The 27,024-nt window shown below is 40.7% G+C and overlaps 2 protein-coding genes across 2 annotated transcripts in view; one reads left to right on the top strand and one right to left on the bottom strand.

Moving 5' to 3' along the window:
• st6galnac5 (ST6 N-acetylgalactosaminide alpha-2,6-sialyltransferase 5) overlaps nt 1-2,963 on the top strand; it is a 125,008-nt gene extending 122,045 nt beyond the window's left edge. The window contains exon 5 of the mRNA XM_008114115.3: nt 1,220-2,963. Within this exon, the coding sequence (XP_008112322.2) occupies nt 1,220-1,451 (232 nt within the window). The 3' untranslated portion in view covers nt 1,452-2,963. The remainder of the gene's footprint in view (nt 1-1,219) is intronic.
• A 6,601-nt stretch (nt 2,964-9,564) lies between these two features.
• pigk (phosphatidylinositol glycan anchor biosynthesis class K) overlaps nt 9,565-27,024 on the bottom strand; it is a 176,886-nt gene continuing 159,426 nt past the window's right edge. Inside the window, exon 11 of the mRNA XM_062978131.1 lies at nt 9,565-11,845. Coding sequence (XP_062834201.1) covers nt 11,729-11,845 — 117 coding nt within the window. The 3' untranslated portion in view covers nt 9,565-11,728. The remainder of the gene's footprint in view (nt 11,846-27,024) is intronic.

The following is a 27,024-nucleotide window of genomic DNA, read 5'->3' as shown; positions in this document are numbered from 1 at the left end:
CCCTCCATGAGCAATGAGCAGTATGAGGAATTGCAACAGCAATCCTGCTTCACACTATTGTAGTGGATGTTTCCGTAAAGGGAGATGTAAGTCTGCTGCATCCCACACAATAAAACAGACCTGTTTTGCTCATAGCAGCAGTCAGGATGGGGTGATGTTCAGGCTGGAAGATAGTACTTACTGTCCTAGGGTAGGATATCTAGAATAATAGCCATGGACTTCTGTGTTTTAATTTTAGTTTTAATTTGTCCTCACACCTAAGCTATTATCATAATTGCACTATTTTGCATATAATCACAGTATATTTTAAACTTACAAGCAGGTACAATCATAGACCTTTTTAACAGTGATTCATTAGTTGTCCCTTGCACAGTGGTCACTTGTCCATGTTCTATTCTGCCAGACTAACTTTTGTTTTGTCTTGTTTGAATTGGATATATTATGCAATGGTGAAGTGCAGCAGCAAATTGTTCTAAAACTACACTCCTAAAAGAACAGTAATCAGGGTATGAGTGCAAGTCATTATTTTTCAGAATTTAATTGCAGACTTTTTGCATGTGTGTAAGAATCAATGTGGAGAGGGAAAATGTTTTGAGTCGAATCATGGCTAAATTTAACACCATTTAGGATTAAATCTTCTTTGTGCTGTATACTCAATTATACATACCCTCAGGACAGCATGGGGTTGAGGCTTACAATTCTTCTTTGCTTTAATATTCAAATATTAAGTATATTAAAGTGAGTATTGTTAAATAAAATTCTTTTCTTTGTTATTCAATTCCATTTCAGTTGAGAATGATACAACAAAGGCTGATTGACAGACCATAGCTTGGGGTTACAAAGGGGTGTGCTTTAATCCTATGTGCCATGCTGGCAGGATTTTCATGTGAGTGTGAGGCATTGCATCAAAAAGCTGGGATCAGCTTCCTGTTTGACAAACCCATTCATCCCCCTTGAATGTCTCTGCAGGTTCTTTTCTCAACACCACCTAGATTCACTCCTATCAAGCTTCATAAGCTCAGTGATGCAATGTGGCCTTAACTGTATATAGGCAGTGTTTTAACAAGGGTCTCAGGGCTGTTTTAATTGTTTTTGAATGTTGTGAATTCAGATGTGCATGAAACAACAGCAAAAGGACTTTGTTCTTACAAATGATAGCATCCTGCTACAATTAGTAAAATCAATATGCTTGCCTTCTATTTCCTCTTTCTTTTTGCAGGGATCCTAAACATCCTTCGGTACCTTACCATTATTATGAACCTTTGGGACCAGATGAATGTACAATGTACCTTTCACATGAACGGGGAAGGAAAGGAAGCCACCATCGTTTTATCACAGAGAAACGAGTGTTTGAGAACTGGGCCCGGACTTTCGATATTCATTTTTTTCAGCCAGACTGGAAACCAGAATCACTTCCTCTGAATCATGGGAAGATCAAACTGGCATTCTGAGGAATGAGTGTACAAGGCTGTGCCCACAATCACCTACTGTAGCAGGCTTCAGGGGATTGAACACCGTATCGCAGCAAGCCAACCTAGAGATGAAAGGTTCACAGGGTTTGCGGGTGGAACTTGCTACAATATTCAGGAAGTTATTGCAAAGGAATACCGAAAAAGGATGCCTGGTATCCAATTGTATCTAAAGCAAATATTTTAACTTCTGTCTATTGTACACACATAGATGTATGTGATTTTGTTAAGAAGAAGAAAACGATGAAGAAATCTGTGGTATTATGAGCATAGTTCGAGATTTTAATTCGTCATGTTTTTAAGGCACGTCGCCACTGGGTTTTCATAGTGACATTTAACAGTTCCTTACTTAGTGAAGGTTTTTAATGCAATCCAGTATTTTTCTATTTCACAATGATATGGTTATTTATCTTTCATAATCCCTTCAAAACTGAGGATTTATATTGCTGCTGGTTTAAGGCCCAGCTTCTTGTTTATACATTTTTCTCTTTGAAATATAGGATGATTCTATCTAGCATGTAATTAATATTTGATCTGGAAGTGATGTATTTTATTTTTTTATTTTTTATTGTCGGGCAGTGTTTCAGCATCAAGCCATTTGACAACGAGTAGGTCATTACGTGATGCTGTAGCAGAGAATGATGACCACAACGATAGTCTGTGGCATCATGCACACATGTAACAGAAATATGGAGGACTCTCCATATCCCAATGGTTTTAGTCTTTCGGTATTCAGAGTAACTAACAAGGGCTGAGCTATGAGTTGGTTCTTGGTTTACCTCATCGAAAGGTGACCTAGGCAAGCTGGACTTTCCTGTGAGCTGAGAAGTTGATGTGTTGCTTTGTACATGCCATCTAGACAGTGGTTTAGATTTCAAAAGATAAGGCTGCAATCCTATATATACTTATATGGCAATTTCCCAAAATGTCAGTCTGTTGCAGCAAAAAAAAGAGAGAGAGAGAGAGAGAGAGAGTCCTGTGGCATCGTAAAGGACATAACAGATCCATTAAAGCATTATATGGAAGTATGTGCCATTGAACTCAGTGGTGAGACAAGCATGGAACTGCACTGCTTAAAGGTGAATATAAAAGAGGATGAGCGACATGAATCTGTCTAGGCAAGATCAGATGAAATTGCAAGGAAAGTAAGGAAGTCTGATTGCAGCCTTTCCTGAGGATGGTAGAGCCCAACTGCATGTAAATACAGGATTTGTGTGTAATTGTAGCAGTTTTTAAAAGGCTGGCAAATGTAAATTCTGTGCCACAAACCAACCAACATGTGTGTTTTAAAGTGTAGGAAGCAGTGTAGTTCTGTTCTCAAAGCCAGCAATTGGTCCTGGCCATAAAATGTGCCAGCTTTTTTGAGATGCACTGAGAATATCTAGTTCTTGCCAAGTTGACTAAATGGCACTAATAGTTCTGTATATGGATAGTTGCACATTATGTTTTTGTGGGATTATATCTGGCTTGTGAATAAAGAGGATTTCATTTGCAGTGTTATTTGTCCTTTCACCTCATAAATGCTAGAAGCCAAATTACTTGTTCAAAGTAATTGCCAAGAATTACTTGACTTGTTGCACACTGCCATACATCAGTAATTCAAACAATAAAATCCTTTCGTATCGCTGGCACTAAAAATAAGAGTCAAGTCATCATTAAGAGGGCAGGTTATTTTAAATGGCTCATCACAGAAAAGCCACAATTCACACAATTGTAGGTGATGCAAGTTTTTCTTTCTATGTGAGCTGAACTTGAGAATTTACAGAAATCAAGTGAATGTTGCTATAAGATTCCAAATTCAACACCAGTAGAAACATTGCCTTCAAGGTTGTGTGACAGAAATGGGAAATATTGATCCACTCGTTTGAAAAACACTCCACTCTCCGCCCTTATCTGGGGCATCTTGAAAGGAAATGGCTGTCATGATGATGTCTGCTCCTGACTACTGAGTAGAATATTATGAACACAAAAGAAAATGGGAAGCTGTGAGAAAGAAGTGGAAGTGATACCACCATTAGAAAGAGTTTACATAAAAATAATGTACCAGTGTGTTTTGGTGGAACCTTCTGGGAGGTTGCATTAGTTCCTTCACCCTTTAAAGGTATCAACATAGGAGTTGTTTACTATTAAAGAATGAAGGAGCCATTTCAAGCATAAAACAAGGACAGATTCGATGCACATGAAAGCTGGTGCCAATGGAAGCATTCCTCCACATACCAGCTGGGGCCACAGCCTGCACCATATAGCTAAAGTTGATTAATGTCGTTAAGCTGATTTACAGGTCATTTTTAATGTCACTGGGCAAGATTTAATTATAGATTGCAGTGGTGCTCCTGCAATGGCCTAGCTCTTAGCAATTCAGTCATTAGTTTAATACAAGAGTTATGAGGTTTGTACAGCAGCAAGACACAATTGCTGCGGTGTTGTACTAAATAAGGAAATGGCACTGACAATAAGATTGGCCTTTTATCAAGTCCCATGACAGTTTCACTTGTTAGGGGTCTGTATTTTAAAGAGCGACAAAATAAGAGTCCAGTTGCAGCAGTCCAGGCTGCACAGAGAGGCCTGTCTTCAACATTTCATAGAGTAAGATACAGGAGGTCTAAATCTCATGTTCTGCCTTCAGTTAAAAGGACCCAAAGGATTACTGTTTTCTGAAGATTTCATGTGCATAACCTAGCAGAAATTATACTTCTAGGACTCATTCAGATTGATATGCTTATCTGCTATCTCAAATGTTATTTTTCTCCTAAAGAAAAACCAAATGGACATGATGGGGTTTTTCTATTATTAGAATCTGCAGTGTAATTGAGCTATTATCTGATTAATTCTATTGCTCTGAAGAGGGGGGGAAAGATGACATCACAGGAGAAGTATGTTTGCCACTTCCACCCATTTTCCTCTTGTAAAAGATAGGTGTTTCTGTACTTGTGTTTCTTCTAACCTGATACCAATAGTACTTTGTGATGGGTGTGGAGATATCATAAAAGTATCTCTTCTAGAATAGTACTTTTCTGATCTTCATAATAAACATACTTCGTGTTTACTATGAGCAAATGCAGATGATCCAACATTATTCCTACTTGTATCAAGTCTTTTATCTTTTAAAAATACATTAACGAAATGTGTGGTCTGAAGAAAAAGAATAAACCCATGCAGGCCAAGTTAGGTGTTGTTAAACGGCCTCTGTTTTTATGTTTGAAGAGACTTTTATTTCTTAAGGTCTGTGAAATTAACAGGGCCATCCGAATTCATGTACTTCAGAATATGAATTTGTACTTTTGACGGCGGTAGGTAATAATGTTCCATGGAGAACGAAGCTAGTTGTGAATTGCATTGTCATCACATATGGCAATTCATAGTGAAATATAGATGTCCTGAAAACGAATCAGCAAGTGACATTTGGAATGTAGGAGCTATTGAATCCAGTCTGGTCTGATCACAGATTATCTGTGCAAGATGCAAGGAAAAGTTCAAGGGTGGTCAACAGTCCAGAAGTCATATCAGCAAGTCAGCAGTCCAGGTTTACAAGCCATCAGGAAATAAACACAATAGTCCAAAACAGTGATTCCTAAAGTGGGTGCTACCACCCCCAGTGGGCACTGGAGCAATCCAGGGGGGGGGGTGATGGCACCTATTAGGACACGGGACAGGGCCTCTTCCCAAGTGCCAGAGACAGGGCTGAGCACCTGAGGCGCCTGTTAGGACACACAGGGGGTGGAGCTAGAGGAGTGGGCGTGGCTTCTTCCCAAAAGCCCGAGACAGGGCTGAGAATCTATACCTCTCCTGAGGCACTTGTTGGGACGCAGAGGGCGGAGCTAGGGAAGGGGACAGGGCTTCCTTCCAAGAGCCCGAGACAGGGCTGAGCCTCTATACTTTTCCTGAGAGGCTTTTTAGGACTAAAGGGTGGGGGTAGGGGTGGGGGCGGGGCCTCTTCCCAAGAGTGCAAGACAAGGCTGAGCCTCTGTATACCTCCCGAGGTGCTTGTTAGCACACGGGGGCGGGGTATAGAGGTTCAGCCCCGTCAGGCACTTGGAAAGAGGCCCCGCCCCCTCCTCTAGCCCTGCCTTCTGTGTCCTGGCAGGCACCGCAGGACAGGGATAGAAGCTCAACCCTGCCTCAGAGCTCGTAACTCCGCCCATCCCAGTCCTAGCCACCCATTTGTGGCCCCACCCACCTCCCCTCGCAGCCCTGCATCTTGGACTAGGGGAGAGGCTCAGCCCCACCCTCTTGAGCAGGAGCCATGCCCACCCCTCTAAGCCAGGCCCCCCGTTCCAGGGGGCGCTGAGTCATATTTTTTCTGGAAAGGGGGCGGCAGGCCAAATAAGTTTGGGAACCACTGGTCCAAAACATAGCCAGGTCCAGGTCAAGACAAAACATGAACATGAGACAGTTCCATCTGGTAACTAGATAATAGTTGCCAATACAGCGAGAACTGCCTTGATGTTTATGATCAGTTCCACAAAAGCCACAGGCCCCTCATTTGTGCATAATTAAGTCAGTGTCTATTACTTAATTGGCACTGTGCATTATATTTTCCCCATCACTAAGTGAAGGATGGAGGCCTGTCACTTTCAGCACCTGCATCCCCTACCAACTACTGCTAGAGAGCAGGGTCCCCCACTGCCTCAGCCCCCATCTCATTGGACTTTAAAAGAATTCCACTATCTGCCTCCTTATCTGGATTGTGTGTGCATGTGGTAAGTTATGACAAGAGAATTCAGAGTCCATTTCACATAGTGATTTCATCCTTGAAAATGCAAATTATTGCCATGAAGGATGGAGTTTATTCTTTAGAAATGTGGGCAACTTCTCTACAGAGAAAAGGTGGTGAAAGTATTATGCCTGTGAAGTACATTGGCACACTGTCTGTTTTCACTGATCTTGTGTCAGATCTGTAAACGACATGACAGTAGAAAAGGGAAAAGTGGGCTATATCCTGAATATAAATACTGTAAATAAATAAAAATAAATATCCTGATTGTGAGACATGAATATTTCCTTTGCTACATGGTCTTTTCTTTCCTCAGCTTTCATCAATGTTTTTATTAAATATGCTGGCTTTTCTGGATAGATAGCCCACGCTTCTATCATCACAGCACAGTACTGAAAACATCTTTGTGAATTACTTTATGTATTAATGTAAAAGCACAGGAGAGATGTATAATGTGAGCTTTTTGGAATCAAGGTAAACAAAAGCAATAGGCTGAGAAAGTAAACACAAAGAGGTACCTTGAAACACAGAAGGTCACTGTAGTATGTTTTTTCTGCTGAACCCTCCCCAAAGTACCTTTCTGGAAACTCAGCATTACATTCATGTAAAAGAAATTAGATCCCATAAGTGCCTATTAGTGTAATAAAAGCTTCAAGGACAATAATCATAATAAAACTTCACTACACTATGCACAGATTCTTTTGTATGAATTATGTTTTAGAGCTATTTTGACCTCATGCGATTAAAACATAAGAGAGTACTGGAAGGGGTGTACATATATATGGCAGAGTTTTGTCCACTTTTAACTTTTTTGAATTACAAAGTTTGGTTACTGTCATTCAAAAGGAACTTTTCTGTGCTGTGGTATGACATTCAGGATGCATGAAATGAATTCCCCAATAGGTTTGGGGGATATGATGAAAAGAAAAGATTTTTGTCAGACGATCACAGAATCTCAGCTGGTGATCTTACAGGCTATCCGACACATTCCTCTGCTAAATGTCGACACTCCAGGCAAGGAATGGTTGTCTTGCATCCGCTGAAAAACTTTCAATGAAGGAAACTCACCATCCCACAAAATAATTAATTCCATTGTATAATGTCACTGTCAAATATACTTTCATCATTGAAATATTTAACCGAATATTCCAGCACATTTACTCATATCCTGGAGTTGTGAATTCTACCTTCTGGAAAAATAATGATACAACAAATCTAATGACAGCTTTCTGGAATTTCACTGATATCAGAAAAAACAACACTAGAGAGAAGAACTTGTGAAATGAAAATACAATCTAAACCACTAACGTCTTTCTCAGTTTTATATATACAGAACATGAATAGAAATCTTGAAGCTCCCAGATGTTGGATTATTGCTCTAAATATTCTTCATCATTGATTATTCTGTCTAGTGGTCCAATATTATCAACCCTGGTCTTAAAAAAACCTTGTGAATTAGTTCATGAGGTCTATATACATGTGAGTCACATAGACCATGAAGACAAATTATCAATTTTATTACTAGTTTATTTTTTAAATTCCAGAATAGAAACATTCTACTAAATCTTGCATTTCTTCCAATCCAGTCTCCTTCGAGGTTCTCTGTGCCTAAATGAGTAATGAACTGATGACTCAAAAAAATAGAGAAATCTGAACCAGTTTCCTTCTCCACCACCACAGCTCTGCTACGTGGTTGTCCTTTGACATACTTTGTCATAGTTTTCCTGAACAGGTTGTAAGATGTCCCTCACTATTAAGCAGCTAGACACTGCTGGAATCTGAAGAGATAGTGGATGTTGCAATCCAATTGCTTTCCACACTCAGTGCATGAAGAAATCTTATATTCAAATTCATTGAGCATGGATTGCTGCATTTCAATCTAATTGCTTTCCTCACCTCTGTTAATCAGCTTTGCCGGCATACTTACTGCCTTTTCCGTTTCATAAATTGCATTTTAATAACCCACCTAATTGCCTCTTTTCCCTAAGCAGATTATCTTTTCAGAAGGATGTCTTGACTTGTATCTCTGCGTCTCCCCGGAATCCACCCAAAGTCTTCTGCTTCTAGTCAGGATAGATTTTAGGGCAAACAGGAGGCCTTTATGAGGTCTAAAAAGTGGGAATGATAATTGAAACAGAAAATGAATCTGTTATTTTTAGCTTCGCTATCTTTTTCAATGTGACTGTTTCTATTCATAAATTACATTTATCATTACATTTAAGAACATGATAGTTTGATAGAAGATGAGAGAATGTGAAGTAGAAAAACAGTTACCTGAAACAAGGAATGCTTCATATAAGATCCTTTAAAGAAGAATTCAGTGAACACCCTTCTAACCATTTCTGGCTACCATTCTATTTTAAAGCATTGGAGTGTAAGGTAGCAGTTTTTATAGAATTTAGGGTCACATACCTCATTCACAAAACTAACAACATCATAACGGCCTCTACATGTAAAAGGATGGATTATTTTACACTAAAGAAATATTAAAGCCTATGGATTGGATCCCATTACTGAAGGTTACACCTGTGTTTGTTTGTTTGTTTGTTGTTTATTCGTTCAGTCACCTCCAACTCTTCGTGACCTCATGAGCCAGCCCACGCCAGAGCTCCCTGTCAGCTGTGGCCACCCCCAGCTCCTTCAAGGTCAAGCCAGTCACTTCAAGGATACCATCCATACATCTTTGCCCTTCTTGCGGTCCAGGGGACTCTCAGAATTTTCCTCCAACACCACAGTTCAAAAGTGTCTATCCTTCACTCAGCCTTCCTTATGGTCCAGTTCTCGCATCCATAGGTCACTAAGGGGAATCCCATTGCTTTAACTATGTGGACCTTTGTTGCCAGCGTGATGTCTCTACTCTTCACTATTTTATCAAGATTGGTCATTGCTCTCATCCCAAGAAGTAAACGTCTTCTCATTTCCCGGCTGCAGTCTGCGTCTGCAGTAATCTTCGTGCCTAGAAATATAAAGTCTGTCACTGCCTCCACGTTTTCTCCCTCTGTTTGCCAGTTATCAATCAGTCTGGTTGCCATAATCTTGGTTTTTTTATGTTTAACTTCAACCCAGCTTTTGAATTTTGTTCTTTGAGCTTGGTTAAAAGGCTCTTCAGCTCCTCCTCGCTTTCAGCCAAATGGTATCATTTGCCTATTTAAGGTTGTTAATGTTTCTTCTAGCAGTTTTAACTCCAGCCTTGGATTCATCAAGCACCGCGCGTTGCATGATGTGTTCTGCATACAAGTTGAATAGGTAGGGTGAGAGTATATAGCCCTGCTGTACTCCTTCCCAATCTTGAACCAGTCTGTTGATCCATGGTCTGTTCTTACTATTGCTACTTGGTCGTTATACTGATTCCTCAGAAGACAGACAAGGTGACTTGGTATCTCCATATCACCAAGAATTTTCCACAATTTATTATGATCCACAAAGTCAAAGGCTTTACAATTGTCAATAAAACAGAAATAGATGTTTTTCTGAAGCTCCCTACCTTCCTCCAATTTGGTCTCTAGTTCCTCTGCCTTTTCTAAACCCAGCTTGTACTTCTGTAACCTATATGGTCATACTGGATGGAGAAACTCAACACCTCCAACTCCCCTCTTGAGCCACAGACCTGTTTTCTGGCTCCACAATTATTTAATAGCTCCACAACTATTTAATAGAGAAAAAAGAACAAGCAGTCAGATGACCATTTAGTTGCTATGGGTAATAATGGAAGAACAACTGAATGTGCAGGGCAACAGAGCAACGTGTAGCTATACCTGTCAGAACATTACTATCAGCTAATGTGATGCAGGATCTCAGCCCATGCCATGCATACTTTTAATTCAATAGAAGACTCTATTTCCATGTTCCTGATGTTCACCTGAACATCAGGAAGAACGTCCTCACTGTGAGAGCCATTCGGCAGTGGAACTCTCTGCCCTGGACTGTGATGGAGGCTCCTTCTTTGGAGGCTTTTAAGCAGAGGCTGGATGGCCATCTTTGAATGCAATTTCCTGCTTCTTGGCAGGGGGTTTGACTAGATGGCCCATGAAGTCTCTTCCAACTCCATTATTCTATGATTCTATGTACTATAATTAAATAATTGTGGGTACAATTTTATCGAACTGTAGCAATCCATGTATACATTACCAAGAAATGAAGATAGAGGAACACCACTTCACTTATCAGTAGAGAGGATGCTTCAGTGGTATGCTATATCTGAAAAAGCCATTCTGTGAAGGGAAGTCTTCAATGGTTCATAAATACAAGTAAGCAGTAGATGTCAGCTTTTATCTACACAATTCACCAACTCCTCTGTACGACTCTGGATCTTTCAACAGCATCGTATTCAATCCTCACAGGTAAGAATCAATGTCAGAAGTGAAGGCCATTTTGTGCATTTTAGTTTCACCCCACAAAAGAGGATGGGTTACTGGGACAGAAAGATTTACTGAATACAGGGTACATTCATTACATATACCTGAAGTGTGTACTGTAGATTGCATAATATGTGGGCTATCTTCTATCATTTGATCATTCTATGTAAGTTCAAATCTGATACACGTTATCACATTTGTAGCTATGGGTTATTATAAGCCCAGTATACCTATTTTGAGGCAAGACATTTTTATTCATACCTTTATTTTCACTGGAAAAAGATTTAATTCTTCAAAAGCCAAATTCCAAAAACAAATAAATTATGCAACAGAAAGTATATAGAAATTACTTATCAAATGTTCTTCTATGCACACAGCCAGGATATTAGAACATGGCTAATCTCATATATCCAAATTCATTTCAGGCCATAATGTGAATTTGGAAAAATTAAGAGTATGGCTAAACATGAAGACTCCATATTTCCAAGCTACTAGTGGGCATGTTCATCAAACACATTCAGGTAGGTCACTGTTTGGGTCCTTTGTCATTTTCAGTTCTAAATGATTCATGGAATCCAAGAAACAAAATTGCCCTAGGTAAAAGGATTGATCTAAAAGGGCTGTATTTAACAGAGGAGATCAATATTCTCTACAGTATTTTTGTTTCTGTTGAGCAAGTGTTCAATATGTCACGGCAGAAGTCCGCAAAGTGACTTAAGTTTGTATTGATAAAATGACATCTTAAATAAGGTTCTGCAGATTGTCTAGACCTTCATTTCATTGATGGAGTAAACTATTTTATAAGTAGTCATGGTAAGTACTAGTAGTAATAGTTGCAAAGAAACATATTATTTTCTTGGAACATTTAACATACTTTTACAAAGCTTGGATTCTTCCACACCAATCTGCACATTCAAACAGCCTCAACCAATGGCCCTCATGTGCAGTATTAGAGAATAAGACCTCACATATTTTCATTACATCTTCTAGGATAAATCTTAACATACAATTTCTGAATTCTTCTGAACTTGAAATCTAAACAAGTATTAAACAATTATCCAAGATGAGCAGAATCCAAATTCAACATGATAAGAGCTTTCAGGTAGAAGATTTCAACATTCTTTATCCATTAAAATGCATTTTTAACACAAGGATGCAGTTCAGTGGAGGCATTTTGTTGTGTTGCTGTTCTAGAAGATATGTTTCATGTGCTTGATTCCATAGCTTTTGAAGAAAACCATGATAATGAGTGCCCAGAGACCTAAAATGAAGCCTCCTGGAGGATGCCAGTCCTTCTGTTTTGGTTTCTGCGAAATGAAAATAAAATGTTAATATTCATTACAATCAGCATAAAGGAAAGTGTTTCCATAAAGTAAAATGGAAGAAAAATGAAAAATTAAGCATCTTTAACTCTGAATCAAATCCTACAGTATTCAGTGGGGGTTATTCCATGGTTAGTATCACATTTCAATCATGTTACTATATGATAGTACTGTACAACCAGTTCTACTGGCCTACTGATTCAATCCTGTATATGTCTGTGAAACGTCACAGATGGCACACTCATCTTCTGGAACGATTCTATCAGTGTTGCCTTTGAAAACTCCTGCAAATCTCTTGGGAAGACAGGCAGACAAATGTCAGCGTGCTTGAAGAAGAAAAGACCATCAGCATTGAAGTGATGCTCTTACGCCATCAACTGGACTGGCCATGTTGTCCGAATGCCTGATCACCATCTCCCAAATCAGTTACTATACTCCCAACTCAAGAATGAAAAACAGAATATTGGTGGACAGGAAAAGAAATGTAAAGATGGGCTTAAAGCTAACCTTAAAAACTGTGGCATAGACACCGAGAACTGTGAAGCCCTGGCCCTTGAGCGCTCTAACTGGAGGTCAGCTGTGAAATTTGCTGTGGAATTTGAAGAGGCACGAATAGAGGGTGAAAGGGAGAAATGTGCTAAGAGGAAGGCGTGTCAAGCCAACCCTGACTGGGACTGCCTTCGACCTGAAAACCGATGCCCTCACTGTGGAAGAACATGCGGGTCAAGAATAGGGCTCCACAGTCACGTACATATCCACTGCCAAGACACTACACTTGGAAGGTCAACAATCTTGGATCGAACAACGAGGGATCACCTAAGTAAGTAAGCCTTCATTTTCAAATGCAGCATACTTAAATGTTGTATAATATAATTTAAAAAATATTTCTGTCCTGTTTAGAGAAAATGAGGAAGCATTCTAGTTATCCTTTTTTCAAACAATATGGGTGCTGTCACATTTCTTCAAAGGTTCCTTTCAAATGTGAGAAGTTAGACATATCCTCTCTCAAAAGCATGGAAGATCCAAAATAAATATTACTGTTTATTTTGATTTAAATGCATTTATGTTGACATGCGCTGAACTGTACAAAGGAAAGGATACAATTACTTTCTTCTGTGATGTGGAAGGCAAAATATATAAATGGCAATAGTTCACAATCTCAGGTAGTTCATCAAATCTGTTAGAGATCTGGTTGTTACTGGAGCAAAAAGTATGGAACTGTTGCAAAAGGAAGGTGATTAAGTGAAATGTTGTTTTGGTTAAAAGAATGTATTTCAGGCAATGAAAAATGCAAATAGCTTGTGGTATGCTTTAATGAGAAAAGAGCTGCCAACAAAAGAATGTATATTCACCTTAAAAATGGCTAAGCAACTCTCATTAACAATAAAATGTATGCAGCACTGATCACTCGCCTCATTGGTATTCACAGACACTCATTTCCCACTAAAATATCGCAAGGCATCAAGCCTAAATATACAAGGCTGCCAGCACAACCCCGTACTGAAAGTAACAGCTCTTACTTCACACAAAGGAAACTTTCAGTTTTAAATTTTCCTAATTAACCCAGAACTTCATATGCATATTGCCTTGCTCATTTCATCCATCTCTTTGTGCTATCAATCTTTCTCCTTGGATCTCAGACAAATCCTCACCATAAAGTGGCACCTGACCCTCCTAGACAAATGACTTCAATTTGCAGTCAGTGACACTAAAAGCCTTTCTCGTCTATTTTCTATAGAACACATAATTTAATTTCTTTAAAGAAATTTATAGGAATAAATATTTATAAGGTGACCTCGGTGGAAGGTTTTACATCTTGTCATCCCTCTCGCCACAGCTTCCACCCCTCTCCTGGCTGTTGAAATTTCAAGGCAGGCCAGGCGAAAAGGCATGCTTTTCATATTTGAATTCAAGAGCATGCAAGTAATCTGTTCAAAGCCCAGCAGTGGAGCTTTCAAATGCACATTATAGATAAAGGAAGGAAAAGAAAAAAGACTAAGGCAACAAAAAGAAAAAAATAATAATTGGGAAAGGTAAATACACTGCCTTCTGAGCAGCAGATATGTCTTGATACTTGAGATTAGAGATTTGCAGAGGAAAAATTGCACAGCAGGCCACAACCTTACAGGAGCAAAGGTCTTGTTCTCACAGAGCACGTCTGAAGCTGCTGAATATATGAGCATTTGTTTCTCCCTCTCCCACTGTATGGAGCTTTCTTTCTCTCTACAGCTTTTAATAATGTTTTGCTCTATTTTTTGTGTTATTGTTTTTAATTGTTGACTCTTATCAGTCACCCTGAAGAGCTTTCAGCACAAAGTCAAAATCCACATATTTTGAATGAGTAAAGATAAATGACTTTCTTGCCCTTAATTCTCCCTTTATTTTTCCAGTCCCTCAGAAGGACTCAGGTGAAGCCTTGATGTCATTGCTGGAAGAAACCTGTGCTTCACACCCCTTGGTTACAACACAGTGCAATGATGTTAACATTTTTCATTTTCAATTAGCATAAAGAATTTCATTTATATTCAATCCCTGCAATAAGATGTAAGGATGCACATGGTTTAAAACCATGTTTCTTCTTCTGAAGCAAGGCTATGAAAAATCCGACTTTGTGTCCCATAATTCAGGTCCTGTATAGCTGAGAATTTAGTCAAGACATACTCGATGATCCATTTATACATTCAATGTCAGTGTTTTCCAGACAAGTTTTATTTATTCCTCACCGTTATGACTGGTGGGGATGAAAGAGAGGGCCTTCTCGGCTGTGCCCCCCCGGCTTTGGAACTCCCTCCTCAGGCAGATTAGGTTAGCTCCCTCCCTATTCACTTCAGGAAACAATTGAAGACTTGAATGTTCCGTTCGGCTTTTGGCGAGACAGTCATTTGTTAATTCAGCTCTTGCTCCAGATGATATTATTAGGTCCCTATTTTTAATGCACTTTAACCATTGCCTATTTTGTATTGCTGTCTTAGTCTCCCCTCCCATGAAGACAATAGAAATTGTGCTTGGTGGTTGGTTGATATTACAAACTACTATTATAATGCCTTGTTTTATTGTACTGTTGTTTTTACCTATTTCATACTGTGAATTTTATATTTTGTGGGGTGAGTTTGTGCTGTTAGCCCCAGTTTCTGCCAATCTAGCAGTGCGAAAACATGCAAATGTGAGTAGATCAACAGGTACCGCTCCAGTGGGAAGGTAACGGCGCTCCATGCAGTCATTTCGGCCACATGACCTTGGAGGTGTCTACAGACAACGCTGGCTCTTTGGCTTAGAAATGGAGATGGACACAACTAGATATAATGTCAGGGACCTTTACCTATCCTTGGTGTTGACCTTTGATCTTGTTTTGAAGGAAGGTGTTAGATTCTTTCAATTTTGGAATTCTACCTTTGTGAGAAGAGTGTTAACACTATACTCAATATCATGAATATATCTGGTAAGAACTGAAAGTTTAGAATCCATGGGCGCCAAAGCTGATGACCAATCTTGCTGTAAACCTTTTACTAGGTTCTCTCGGTTTCTCCAATAACCCAGAAAAAGATAGGTTTAGGGAGATCAGCCATTCTTGATTTGCTCCGTTCTGGTATGGAGAGTTTTATCCTCTTCAGTTGAGAGTTTTGGGTTGGTTGGTTTCTTTGTTTGATTGATCCACTGCTCTTTTCACTCTGTGCATAGGAACTAACAATCCGTGGCTGGTTTTGATAAGATTTCCTGATCTACCATTTAAGAATTTACTGAGGCTATGCCCAGCAATCTCTATAAATGTCTGCCATGTTAGCCATTTGGCCACAAAGAGATATATTTAAAATTAGCAGCTTCTTTGGGGAAAAGGGGCTAAAATGACATTTAACACTTCCTGGTGCAATTCTATATGAGTTTTTCTTCTATTCCAAGATAACAAAGGTTTCCTTCTGTCCCAAAGTGCAGAGCGCTTCTCTTCAAATATCTTTATAACAGATCATTTCCTCTATCACCAAAATCTGTCAACATTTCACAACCACTCATTCACTGGGTATAATTGTTTCTATCGTAAGAATATATACAGATGATAATCACGAAACTGTTTGCCAAGTACTGTGTTCTTTTTTATGGAATACATGAATAGTCATGTTGGAGATATGATGTCTTCTCTAAGCTTTATGATAAACTTTTAACAATAATTTTCAAGAAGGTTTATTATGTATTTAAATGATTGTCAAACAACTGCCATTTCATAAAGATTCCCTTTTCTAATGTTCTGAGGGTGAGAATTTTCTAATGTTCTGATGTCCGGAAGATGAGAAGATGGATTAAACTTACACCTTCACAAATTACTCGGTTTCTTATTACAGAAGTCACCTTCACAAATTACTCGGTTTCTTATTACAGAAGTCACCTTCACAAATTACTCGTTTTCTTATTACAGAAGTCAGAGTTCTCCACCAACAACTAAGGAAAAGAGATTCCACTTATACAATGGGAGAAACTTCCTGATGTTAAGAATTGTTCAAAAATTGAATATGCTACCTATATATCCGGTTGGACCTTGTGGTATCTTCCAAGTCTATTATTCTAGAGTGCACAACCAAAATCCACTCACCTACTCCTTGCTGCAGCTAAAGAGAGGCGAGGGGAGGGAGAAGCAAACAAATATCTGTTTTTCTATAGCTGGATGAAGAACAATGATGTCACTCAGAGCTATCTTAAGAGCATTATAGGTGCCTGGGAGAAGCAGTGCAATGGACTCTGCCTACACAGTCACTCACTGGAATATAAAATGTAAAATATCTATAAACAAAGATATATTTATTGGTACCACATAATCAATCTACAGGTTTTCCTCACTTCACTTTTTTACAACCTCTTCTAAACCTTCACCAGACAAACAAAATTTTTGGAACACAAACAGCAGAGGATCTGCTTCTGATCATGGAAATGCACACTGTCAGAAACTGTTGCCCCCAGCTGTTAATTGCCTCATGCGAATCCATTACAATGTTCTGTTTCAAAAACATTGGAAGCATTAAAAATGGTAAAATTTCTCTTATGAATGCAGACATGCTAATGTTTTGCTAGAAGGCATATTTTTGTACTCTACTAAGTTAGCAGGAGATTTGAATACTGGGGTGGATGATCGGCAAATAAGTGTTATGTTCTGGTCTGTGCAAAGGTTAGTATGGGATGCCTGTACTGGTAGAGCCCTTGAGCAATTGCTGAACATTCCCATACATTAAGATGGGACTGACATCTGTAGAGACCACTGAAAGACCTCTATGCTGTTTGTTCCTTTGCTCAACACTTTGGGAAAAGATTCTGGGGAAGAGTCAGCTTGCTTCCTTTGCGATGATAGAAAACATTCCATCAATGAGAGAAACAAATTTGATTTTTTATAAAATAAAGATTAAAGCAAACTATTCATTCTCCTGTACATATTCCTCTTTTTTGACTGTACTGGATGCTGACTGTTGCAGAATGTCCTCAACTACCTATTTAATTTTTAATACGGTTGATTATCCAAAGCCAAACTATCAATTTTGACAATGGTAACCCCATTATATTACAGCCACAGGGATTTTGGAGCTACCTAGCTCTTCATGGCACCCAATTAACTTTGATTATAGAAGCTTTATTTGAATTCCTAGTATATTTCTTTCATTTTTGGAAACATGTCATTATTATTAGCAGAGACATCTTTCATCAGATATCAAATCTGAATCTTATGGAGACCTAAAACATCTTAGAGTGGTTCTATGTAGGGAGACATGCTTTTTGCATTGGTGGTTAGGAAGTGACTGTAGTTCAGATCATGAACTTCTTATTACAAAATTTAGAATCAGACTAAAGAGAATGGGGAAAATACACAGACCAATTAGATATGATCTCACAAATATTCCCAGTGAATATGCAGTGGAGGTGAAGAATAGATTTCAGGGACTAGATTTAATAAATAGAGTCCCAGAAGAACTATGGACAGAAGTCCACAACATTGTTCAGGAGGCAGCAGCAAAGTACATCCCAAAGAAAAAGAAAACCAAGAAGGCAAGATGGTTGTCTGTTGAGACACTGGAAGTAGCCCAAGAAAGAAGGAAGGCGAAAGGAAACAGCGATAGGGGGAGATAACCCAATTAAATGGACAATACCAGAGGTTAGCCAGAAGAGACAAGGAACTATTTTTGAACAAGCAATGCATGGAAGTGGAAGAAGACAACAGAACAGGAAGGACAAGAGACCTCTTCCAGAAAATCAGAAACATCGGAGGCAAATTTCAGGCAAAAATGGGCATGATCAAAAACAAAAATGGCAGGGACCTAACAGAAGCTGAAGAGATCAAGAAAAGGTGGCAAGAATATATAGAAGATCTGTATAGGAAGGATAATAATATAGAGGATAGCTTTGACAGTGTGGTGAGTGAATTAGAACCAGACATTCTGAGGAGTGAGGTTGAATGGGCCTTAAGAAGCATTGCTAACAAGGCAGCAGGAGATGACGGGATCCCAGCTGGGCTGTTTAAAATCTTGGAAGGCGATGCTGTCAAGGTGATGCATGCCATATGCCAGCAAATATGGAAAACACAAGATTGGCCATCAGATTGGAAAAAATCAATTTATACCCCATACCAAAAAAAGGGAAATGCTAAAGAATGCTCAAACTTCCATACAGTAGCACTTATTTCCCATGCCAGTAAGGTAATGCTCAAGATCCTACAAGGCAGACTCCAGCAATACATGGAGCGAGAGTTGCCAGATGTCCAAGCTGGGTTCAGAAAAGGCAGAGGAACAAGAGACTAAATTGCCAATATCCGCTGGATAATGGAGAAAACCATGGAGTTTCAGAAAAACATCTACTTCTGTTTTATTGACTATTCTAAAGCCTTCGACTGAGTGGATCATAATAAACTATGGCATGTTCTTGGTGGTATGGGGAAACCAAGTCACCTTGTCTGTCTCCTGAGAAATCTGTATAAAGACCAAGTAGCCACAGTAAGAACAGATCACGGAACAACAGACTGGTTCAAGATTGGGAAAGGAGTGCGGCAGGGCTGCATACTTTCACCCTAACTATTCAACTTGTACGCAGAACACATAATGCTTGAGGAATCCAAGGCCAGAGTTAAAATTGCTGGAAGAAACATTAACAACCTTAGGTATGCAGATGATACCACTCTGATGGCCCAAAGTAAGAAAACTAAGATCATGGCAACTACACCTATTGATAACTGGCAAATAGAGGGAGAAAATGTGGAGGCAGTGACAGACTTTATATTTCTAGGCGCGAAGATCACTGCAGATGCAGACTGCAGCCAGGAAATCAGAAGACATTTACTTCTTGGGAGGAGAGCAATGGCCAACCTTGACAAAATAGTGAAGAGCAGAGACATCACACTGGCAACGAAGGTCCGCATAGTCAAAGCAATTGTATTCCCCATAGTAACCTATGGATGCGAGAGCTGGATGTAAGGAAGGCTGACAGAAGGAAGATAAACACTTTTGAACTCTGGTGCTGGAGGAAAATCCTGAGAGTGCCTTGGACCTCAAGAAGATCCAACCAGTCCATCCTCCAGGAAGTAATGCCCGGCTGCTCACTGGAGGGAAGGCTATTAGAGGCAAAGCTGAAGTATTTTGGCCACATCATGAGGAGACAGGAAAGCTTGGAAAAGATAATGATGCTGGGGAAAATGGAAGGAAAGAGGAAGAGAGGCCGACCAAGGGCAAGATGGATGGATGGTATCCTTGAAGTGACTGGCTTGACCTTGAGGGAACTGGGGGCGGCGACGGCCAACAGGGGGCTCTGGCGTGGGCTGGTCCATGAAGTCACGAAGAGTCGGAAATGACTAAACGACTGAGCAGCAGGCTAGGAAGGACCTGGATAACTGCAATTTGAGGTTATGCTGAACTTAAGGAAACAACACCTGCTATTCAAATGATAACTGTCTTTATTGTCTACCATGAAAGAAAGTGGGGCAAAGCCTGCAATAAAGACATCTAACTGTTTCACTATTCATAAACATATCCCACCAAGACATTTACAAATTGGGGAGAGTAAAATTTCTTATCTTATTCACAATTTTCCTAGATTTCTACTGCCTCTGCTATTGTATTCCCATAGAGCGTGTCTCTCATAGCACGAGTAGCTGGCGTTAGCAAAATCTTAGATTCTAAAAGGCAGCCAATTGGTCTTTGGTAAATCTAAAACTATTTCCCCTGTGGGTTATAACTTTTGAACTTTCTAACACTATCAGCCTTTGACAGTTCTGAAGGCTGTATTCCCTGAATATTGAGAATACCCTGTGACTGTTATTGAGCATCTAGTTTATTGCTATTCAGAAAGGGTTTATTGCTATTCTAGGAAAGGGTAGGAGTGCTTGCAGGGGGTAAAAACTCTATTTTATGAAGCAGCTATCAAGATATGACTACTTTTCAGTAATCATAGTAAAGCTCTCCAGATTTACTTCACCTTTATCTCCCTGGATGAGTCCAACAGAGCCCTAAAATAATCTAGAGAAAACCTTCAACCTCTGCAATAAGCTTTGCAGGATTGTTTGGTGGCATCCAGGGAGAAGGCCTTTTAAGTGGTGGCCCTGGACTCTGGAAGTCCGTGCCCAGGGAGGCCAAGACAGCCTCATCTCTGCTCACCTTCTACTGGCAGGTCTATCAGCGGGGATGAGAGACAGGGCCTCCTCGGTGGTGGCCCCTTGGCTGTGGAACTCCCCAGCAAAATTAGATAAGCCCCCGCCCTCCTGGTGTTCAGAAAAAACCTCAAAGCCTGGCTATGCGAGCAGGCCTTCGAAGAGTGATATAATGTCTTTTGTGTAGTTTAAATGGTTTTAATTTATATTTATTTTATGGATTTGGTTATGTTATCGATTGCTTTTAGGTGTATGTTCGGCATTGATTTTTTGCCATTTGATATGTTGTGCCCCGCTCTGAATCCCCCCAGGGTGAGAAGAGCGGTATAGAAATGCAATAAATAAATAAAAAATCATATATTTATACTTTTATTTTAACTTGTGTATTGCTTTTAACTTGTATTGCTTTAAATATGTTGTTAGGCAATTGGAGCCTCATTATTGGGAGAAAAGTGAGACAGAAATGAATAGGAAAAAGAGAAAAAGAAGTAGCAATAGAAGCAGTAGTAGTAGTTGCAATATGTCTATCATTAGGAAGGTAACTGCAATTTAGGTTGGTGCCACGTGTAATACTATAATTTCTTTCTTTCTTTCTTTCTTTCTTTCTTTCTTTCTTTCTTTCTTTCTTTCTTTTTTCTTTGCTTATTTTCAAACCTCCTTTTTTTTTAGAAAATGAAAATATTAGGCCTTGAGGCAAACAAGGTAAACTGAGGCAGAATAAGTAAGCCTCTTTGACATCTGCTGGACTGGATTCACTGTTGTTTATTCTAATTGTCTACCTGATAATTCCATTAGTGTGGTCTCCATGTTGCAGCTTTATTGGGCTTCACATGCATTTTTAAAAAAACAAAAATGTCTGGGTTTACACCACACGTTAACACCTTTGTAAAGGCACTCTTTGTCCCAGTATAATTGCTGTTAACAGGTGAAAAAGCACACACAAAATGGTACAATGCATCCTGAACAAATACATTTAGCAGCTTAAGAGCTGGTTATTATTAAATTGGAGGAGATTCTGAATTAAAAAGCTAGGTAGCTAAGCAACAGCTGGCTTCCAACTGCGAATGGTTTTCTATCATACTCTTTATAGTTGGGATAGAATCATTATTCTGTGGAACTTCAAAACAGTTAGCTGAGTCCTGCTCTGTGTATTGTAATTAAGGAGAGGATAAAACAGAGTATTTTCAAATTGGATGGGCCTGTAGGGATTCCAATGGAAAATGTCCAAGATTTCAGGCAAGGGCTTTTCATAAGGCACACAGCACATGCAAAAAGACATTGTGTGAGAAGAATGAGAAAGAAAATGTGCTAGAGACAGAGGCAATTTAACTTGTTAATTTAATAATATTTTTTAAAAATATACAATTCGGGACAAAAGTTGAAGATTACATCCCTTTTTGTTCACAGGCAGAAAAACTGTACTGTACATGTAATACTGCTAACACTTTAGATTTTACTCCCAATAATTTAACAAACAATAGCTTTAAAATGGACTAAAAATAAGGCTTTGCATTTCTGGGCTAATGAGGACAATTAATCCAAAAAGATCGATATAGCCATGCTAAAGCACCGCAAGATAAGAAGATCAATGATGATCTGTAATACTTAGGGCACTATCTAGTAAAATGTCTACATAACTGCAATTAATAGCTCTTCATCTGGTTTTTCTCAGACATTACAGCAAGGCTTTCCAAACATTTCATGTTGGTGAAGCACTTCTTAGACATGCATCATTTTGCAGCACAGTAATTCAGTTTTATTAGCAAACCAGAGGTGAAACCAACCCTTTATTAAGAGATACAGAGACATATTTAAATCGCCGAGGTGGTCTCCAGCCTGGTGTTGGAGTCCCAGCACTTTGTAGTGCTGGGGGACTTCAACACCCATGCAGAGTCCACCCTTTCTGGTGCAGCACAGGACTTCATGGTTGCCATGATGGCCATGGACCTGTCCCAAATGATTTCTGAACCAATCAGGCAGGACACACCTTGGATCTAGTTTTTGTTGTGGACAGAGGAAAAGTCAGTGTGGAAGAGCAAAATATTCTTCCATTGTCATGGACTGACTATCACCTGGTCAGCTTTAGACAAACCACAGCTCAAATCCTCTGCAGGGGTGGTGGACCGATTAAGATGATCTGCCCCAAGCGACTAATGGATCCAAATGGATTCCTGATGTCTCTTGGGGAATGTCCCATAATGATGGCTGGTGATCCTGTCGAAGCCTTGGTTGATCTTTATAACACCGAGATGGCCAGGGCGGTAGACACAATCGCTCCTGAATGTCCCCTATTGTTGCGTAGAGTCAGGCCAGCTCCTTGGTTTTCTGAGGAGCCGGCCATGATGAAGCGGACAAGAAGAAGACTAGAGTGCATCTGGCATAGACCTCAAGAGTGTATCCGACCGAGCAAGGGCTAGAGCCTCTCTTAAGGCCTAGTCCGTGGCATTGCGGGTAGCCAGAAAAGCTTTCTCGACTGCCCGCATTGCGTCTGCAACAAATAGACCAGCGGAGTTGTTTCTCCGTCCGTATGAGGGGGGGGGCACCCCAGACCACCTGACAACTTGATGTGTCGAGTTCGCCCATCATTTTGCAGACAAATTCGCTCGGATACGCTCTGACTTAGACACCAACCTTTAATGCAGTATCTATAGAGGTAACCGAGGCACCTGCTTGCCTGGTATTAATGGATTCGTTTCAGTTTGTCCGCCCTGATGATGTCGAGGGGATCCTTGGAGCTGTGAGGGCGACCCTTGTCCATCTTGGCTGATAAAACTTGCCATGGGGGGTTGGTAAATTGGTTTGTGAGGATAATAAGCGCCTCACTGGAACAGGGACTTTTTCCATCCACCTTGAAGCAGGCATTGGTCAAGCCGATCCTGAAAAACGTGTTCCTTGATCCATCAGTACTTAATAACTACCGGCCAATTTTGAACCTCCCCTTTTTGGGCAATGTTCTGGAGTGGGTGGTCGCTTCGCAGCTCCAGGGGTTCCTGATAGAGACTGATTATCTGGATCCATTGCAGTCTGGTTTCAGGCCTGGTCATGGTACGGAGACGGCTTTGGTCGCCTTGGTGGATGACCTCCTCAGAGAACTTGATAGGCTCTCCTGGACATCTCAGCGGCTTTCGATACCATCAACCATGGTATCCTCCTGGAACGGCTCTCCGAAATGGTTATTGGGGACGTTGCTCTGCAATGGCTCCGCTCCTTCCTGGAGGGCCGTTCACAGCTGGTGAAGCTGGGAGATTCCTGCTCAGACCCCTGGCATTGTTCTGTGATGCAAGGTTCCATTCTATCTCCCATGCTTTTTAACATCTACATGAAACCGCTGGGAGAGGTCATCCGGAGTTTTGGAGTTGGGTGCCATCTCTACGCAGATGACACCCAACTCTACAACTCGTTTCCACCTAACTCCAAGGAAGCCCCACAGCTGAAGTTTAATCCAGACAAGACAGAGGTCCTCCAGGTCAGTCGTGTGGCCAATCGGGGCATAGGGTGGCAACCTGTGCTCAACGGGGTCATACTCCCCCTGAAGGCACAGATCCGCAGCTTGGGTCCTCCTGGACTCATAGAATCATAGAATCATAGAATGATAGAGTTGGAAGAGACATCATGAGCCATCCAGTCCAAACCCCTGCCAAGAAGCAGGAAATCGCATTCAAAGCACCCCCGACAGATAGCCATCTAGCCTCTGCTTAAAAGCCTCCAAAGAACGAGCCTCCACCACAGTCCGGGGGAGAGAGTTCTACTGCCGAACAGCTCTCACAGTGAGGAAGTTCTTCCTGTTGTTCAGGTGGAACCTCCTTTCCTGTAATTTGAAGCCATTGTTCCACGTCCTAGTCTGCAGGGCAGCAGAAAACAAGCTTGCTCCCTCCTCCCTATAACTTCCCTTCACGTATTTGTACACGGCTATCATGTCTCCTCTCAGCCTTCTCTTCTGCAGGCTAAACATGCCCAGTTCTTAAAGCCACTCTTCATAGGGATTGTTCTCCAGACCCTTGATCATTTTAGTTGCCCTCCTCTGGACGCTTTCCAGCTTGTCAACATCTCCCTTCAATTGCGGTGCCCAGAATTGGAAACAGTATTCCAGGTGTGGTCTGACCAAAGCAGAATAGAGGGGTAGCATGACTTCCCTGGATCTAGATGCTATACCCCTATTTATGCAGGCCAGAATCCCATTGGCTTTTTTAGCAGCTGCATCGCATTGTAGGCTCATATTTAACTTGTTGTCCACGAGGACTCCAAGATCTTTTTCACACGTACTGCTATCGAGCCAGGCATCGTCCACCATTCTGTATCTTTGCATTCCATTTTTTCTGCCAAAGTGAAGTATCTTGCATTTATCCCTGTTGAACTTCATTTTGTTAGTTTCAGCCCATCTCTCTAGTCTGTTAAGATCGTTTTGAATTCTGCTCCTGTCCTCTGGAGTGTTAGCTATCCCTCCCAGTTTGGTGTCATCTGCAAATTTGATGATTGTGCCTTCTAACCCTTCGTCTAAGTCATTAATAAAGATGTTGAACAGAACCGGGCCCAGGACAAAACCCTGCGGCACTCCACTCATCACTTCTTTCCAAGATGAAGACGACGCATTGATGAGCACCCTTCGGGTTCGTTCGCTTAGGCAATTACAGATCCACCTAACCGTAGTTTTGTCAAGCCCACATTTTGCTAGTTTGTTTGCCAGAAGATCGTGGGGGACTTTGTTGAAGGTCTTACTGAAATCCAGATAGGCTACATCCACAGCGTTCCCTGTATCGACCCAACTCGTAACTCTATCGAAAAAAGAGATCAGATTAGTCTGGCATGACTTGTTTTTGGTAAATCCGTGTTGGCTATTAGCAATGACCGCATTTGTTTCTAAATGTTCGCAGACCACTTCCTTAATGATCTTTTCCAGAATCTTGCCTGGTATCGACATGAGGCTGACCGGACGGTAATTGTTTGGGTCGTTCATTTTTCCCTTCTTGAAGATAGGAACCACATTCGCCCTCCAATCTGCTGGGACTTCTCCTGTTCTCCAAGGACTCTCGAAGATAATTGCTAGTGGTTCTGAAATAATCTCAGCTAGTTCCTTCAATACTCTTGGATGTAGCTGATCTGGCCCTGGGGACTTGAATTCGTTTAGAGAGGCCAGGTGTTCCTGGACAACTTGTTTCCCTATTTGGGGTTGGATTTCTCCTAAGCCTTCGTCCATTCCATGTTGCTGAGGTTGAAGACGGCTTTCTTTTTGTGAGAAGACCGAGGCAAAGAAGGCATTAAGTAGCTCTGCCTTTTTCCTGTCCCTTGCCACCATCACCCCATCTTCTCCTCGCAGAGGAGTTGCCCTCCTCTGGACGCAACTTGAGGCTCAAGTATCGGCGGTGGCCGGGAGGGCTTTTGCACAGTTAAAGCTTGTGCTTGTGTGCCAGCTGCAACCGTACCTCATGAAGTCTGACTTGGCCATGGTGGTCCACGCCTTAGCTACCTCCAGGTTGGATTACTGCAATGCGCTCTACGTGGGGCTGTCTTTGAAGACAGTTCGGAAACTATAGTTGGTACAAAGATCAGTGGCCAGGTTAATAACGGGGGCAAGCTTTAGGGAGTAGTCCACTCCCCTATTTAAGCAGCTCCACTGGCTACCAAGAAGTTTCCGGGCCCAATTCAAGGTGCAGGCTATCACCTATAAAGCCTTAAACGGTTGAGGACCTGCCTATCTCAGCGATCGCCTCCTCCCCTATGAACCTACACGGGCCTTAAGATCATCTGATGAGGCTCTTCTCTTGTTCCCGCCCCTGTCTCAGGTGCGGCTGGTGGGGATGAGGGAGAGAGCTTTCTCGGTGGTGGCCCCCCGGCTTTGGAACTCTCTCCCCAGGGAGATCAGGTTAGCTCCATCATTGCCCATCTTTCGCCGTCAATTGAAGACAAGGATGTTCCAGAGCGCGTTTGAATAAATAGCCCATCTAACTTGGTATCTACTCTATGTTTACAACCTTTATGGCACTGTACCTTGCTCCTCACTCTACATGCTATAGCACTTTAAGTGAAATTGTTCCCTTGTTTCTTCTTTACTCATTTTGATTCTATTCTTGGACCTGGTGGAATGATGTTTTAGTCATCCTCTGCTGTGCAGAACAATTTGATGTTTCGGTTTTTAAAGTAACTATTAAGTTGTTTTTATCTTGTATTGCATTGTTTTTAAATCTCATTGGATCGTGTGTATTGTATGCTATGTTGTTGTCATATTCTTGTTGTAAGCTGCCCGAGTGGAGATGGTGGCAGGGTATAAATAAAGTTATTATTATTGTTATTGTTATTGTTATTAAATTGTAATAATGAAATATATAGGGACACAACAAACCTAAAGGTACTCTAATTAATCAAGGTAAATTAAATGAATGAATTTTTCTTGCAAGGACTAAAATAATTGACTAAAATAGATGACTCAGAATTATAATAGCAGTAGGATTAATTAATAAATGAATTAAAAGTAAATGTAAACTGTGCAGAAGGCTAGCAATGAGACTTTTGAGCGACCCACCTATACATTGCAGGTGATACACAGTTTGGAAAGCTCTGC

This window comes from Anolis carolinensis, chromosome 4 (assembly GCF_035594765.1).
Source record: "Anolis carolinensis isolate JA03-04 chromosome 4, rAnoCar3.1.pri, whole genome shotgun sequence".
NCBI classification, from domain to species: Eukaryota; Metazoa; Chordata; class Lepidosauria; order Squamata; family Dactyloidae; genus Anolis; species Anolis carolinensis.
Note: the sequence above shows the minus strand (reverse complement) of the source record. Positions and strands in the feature narration are given on the sequence as shown.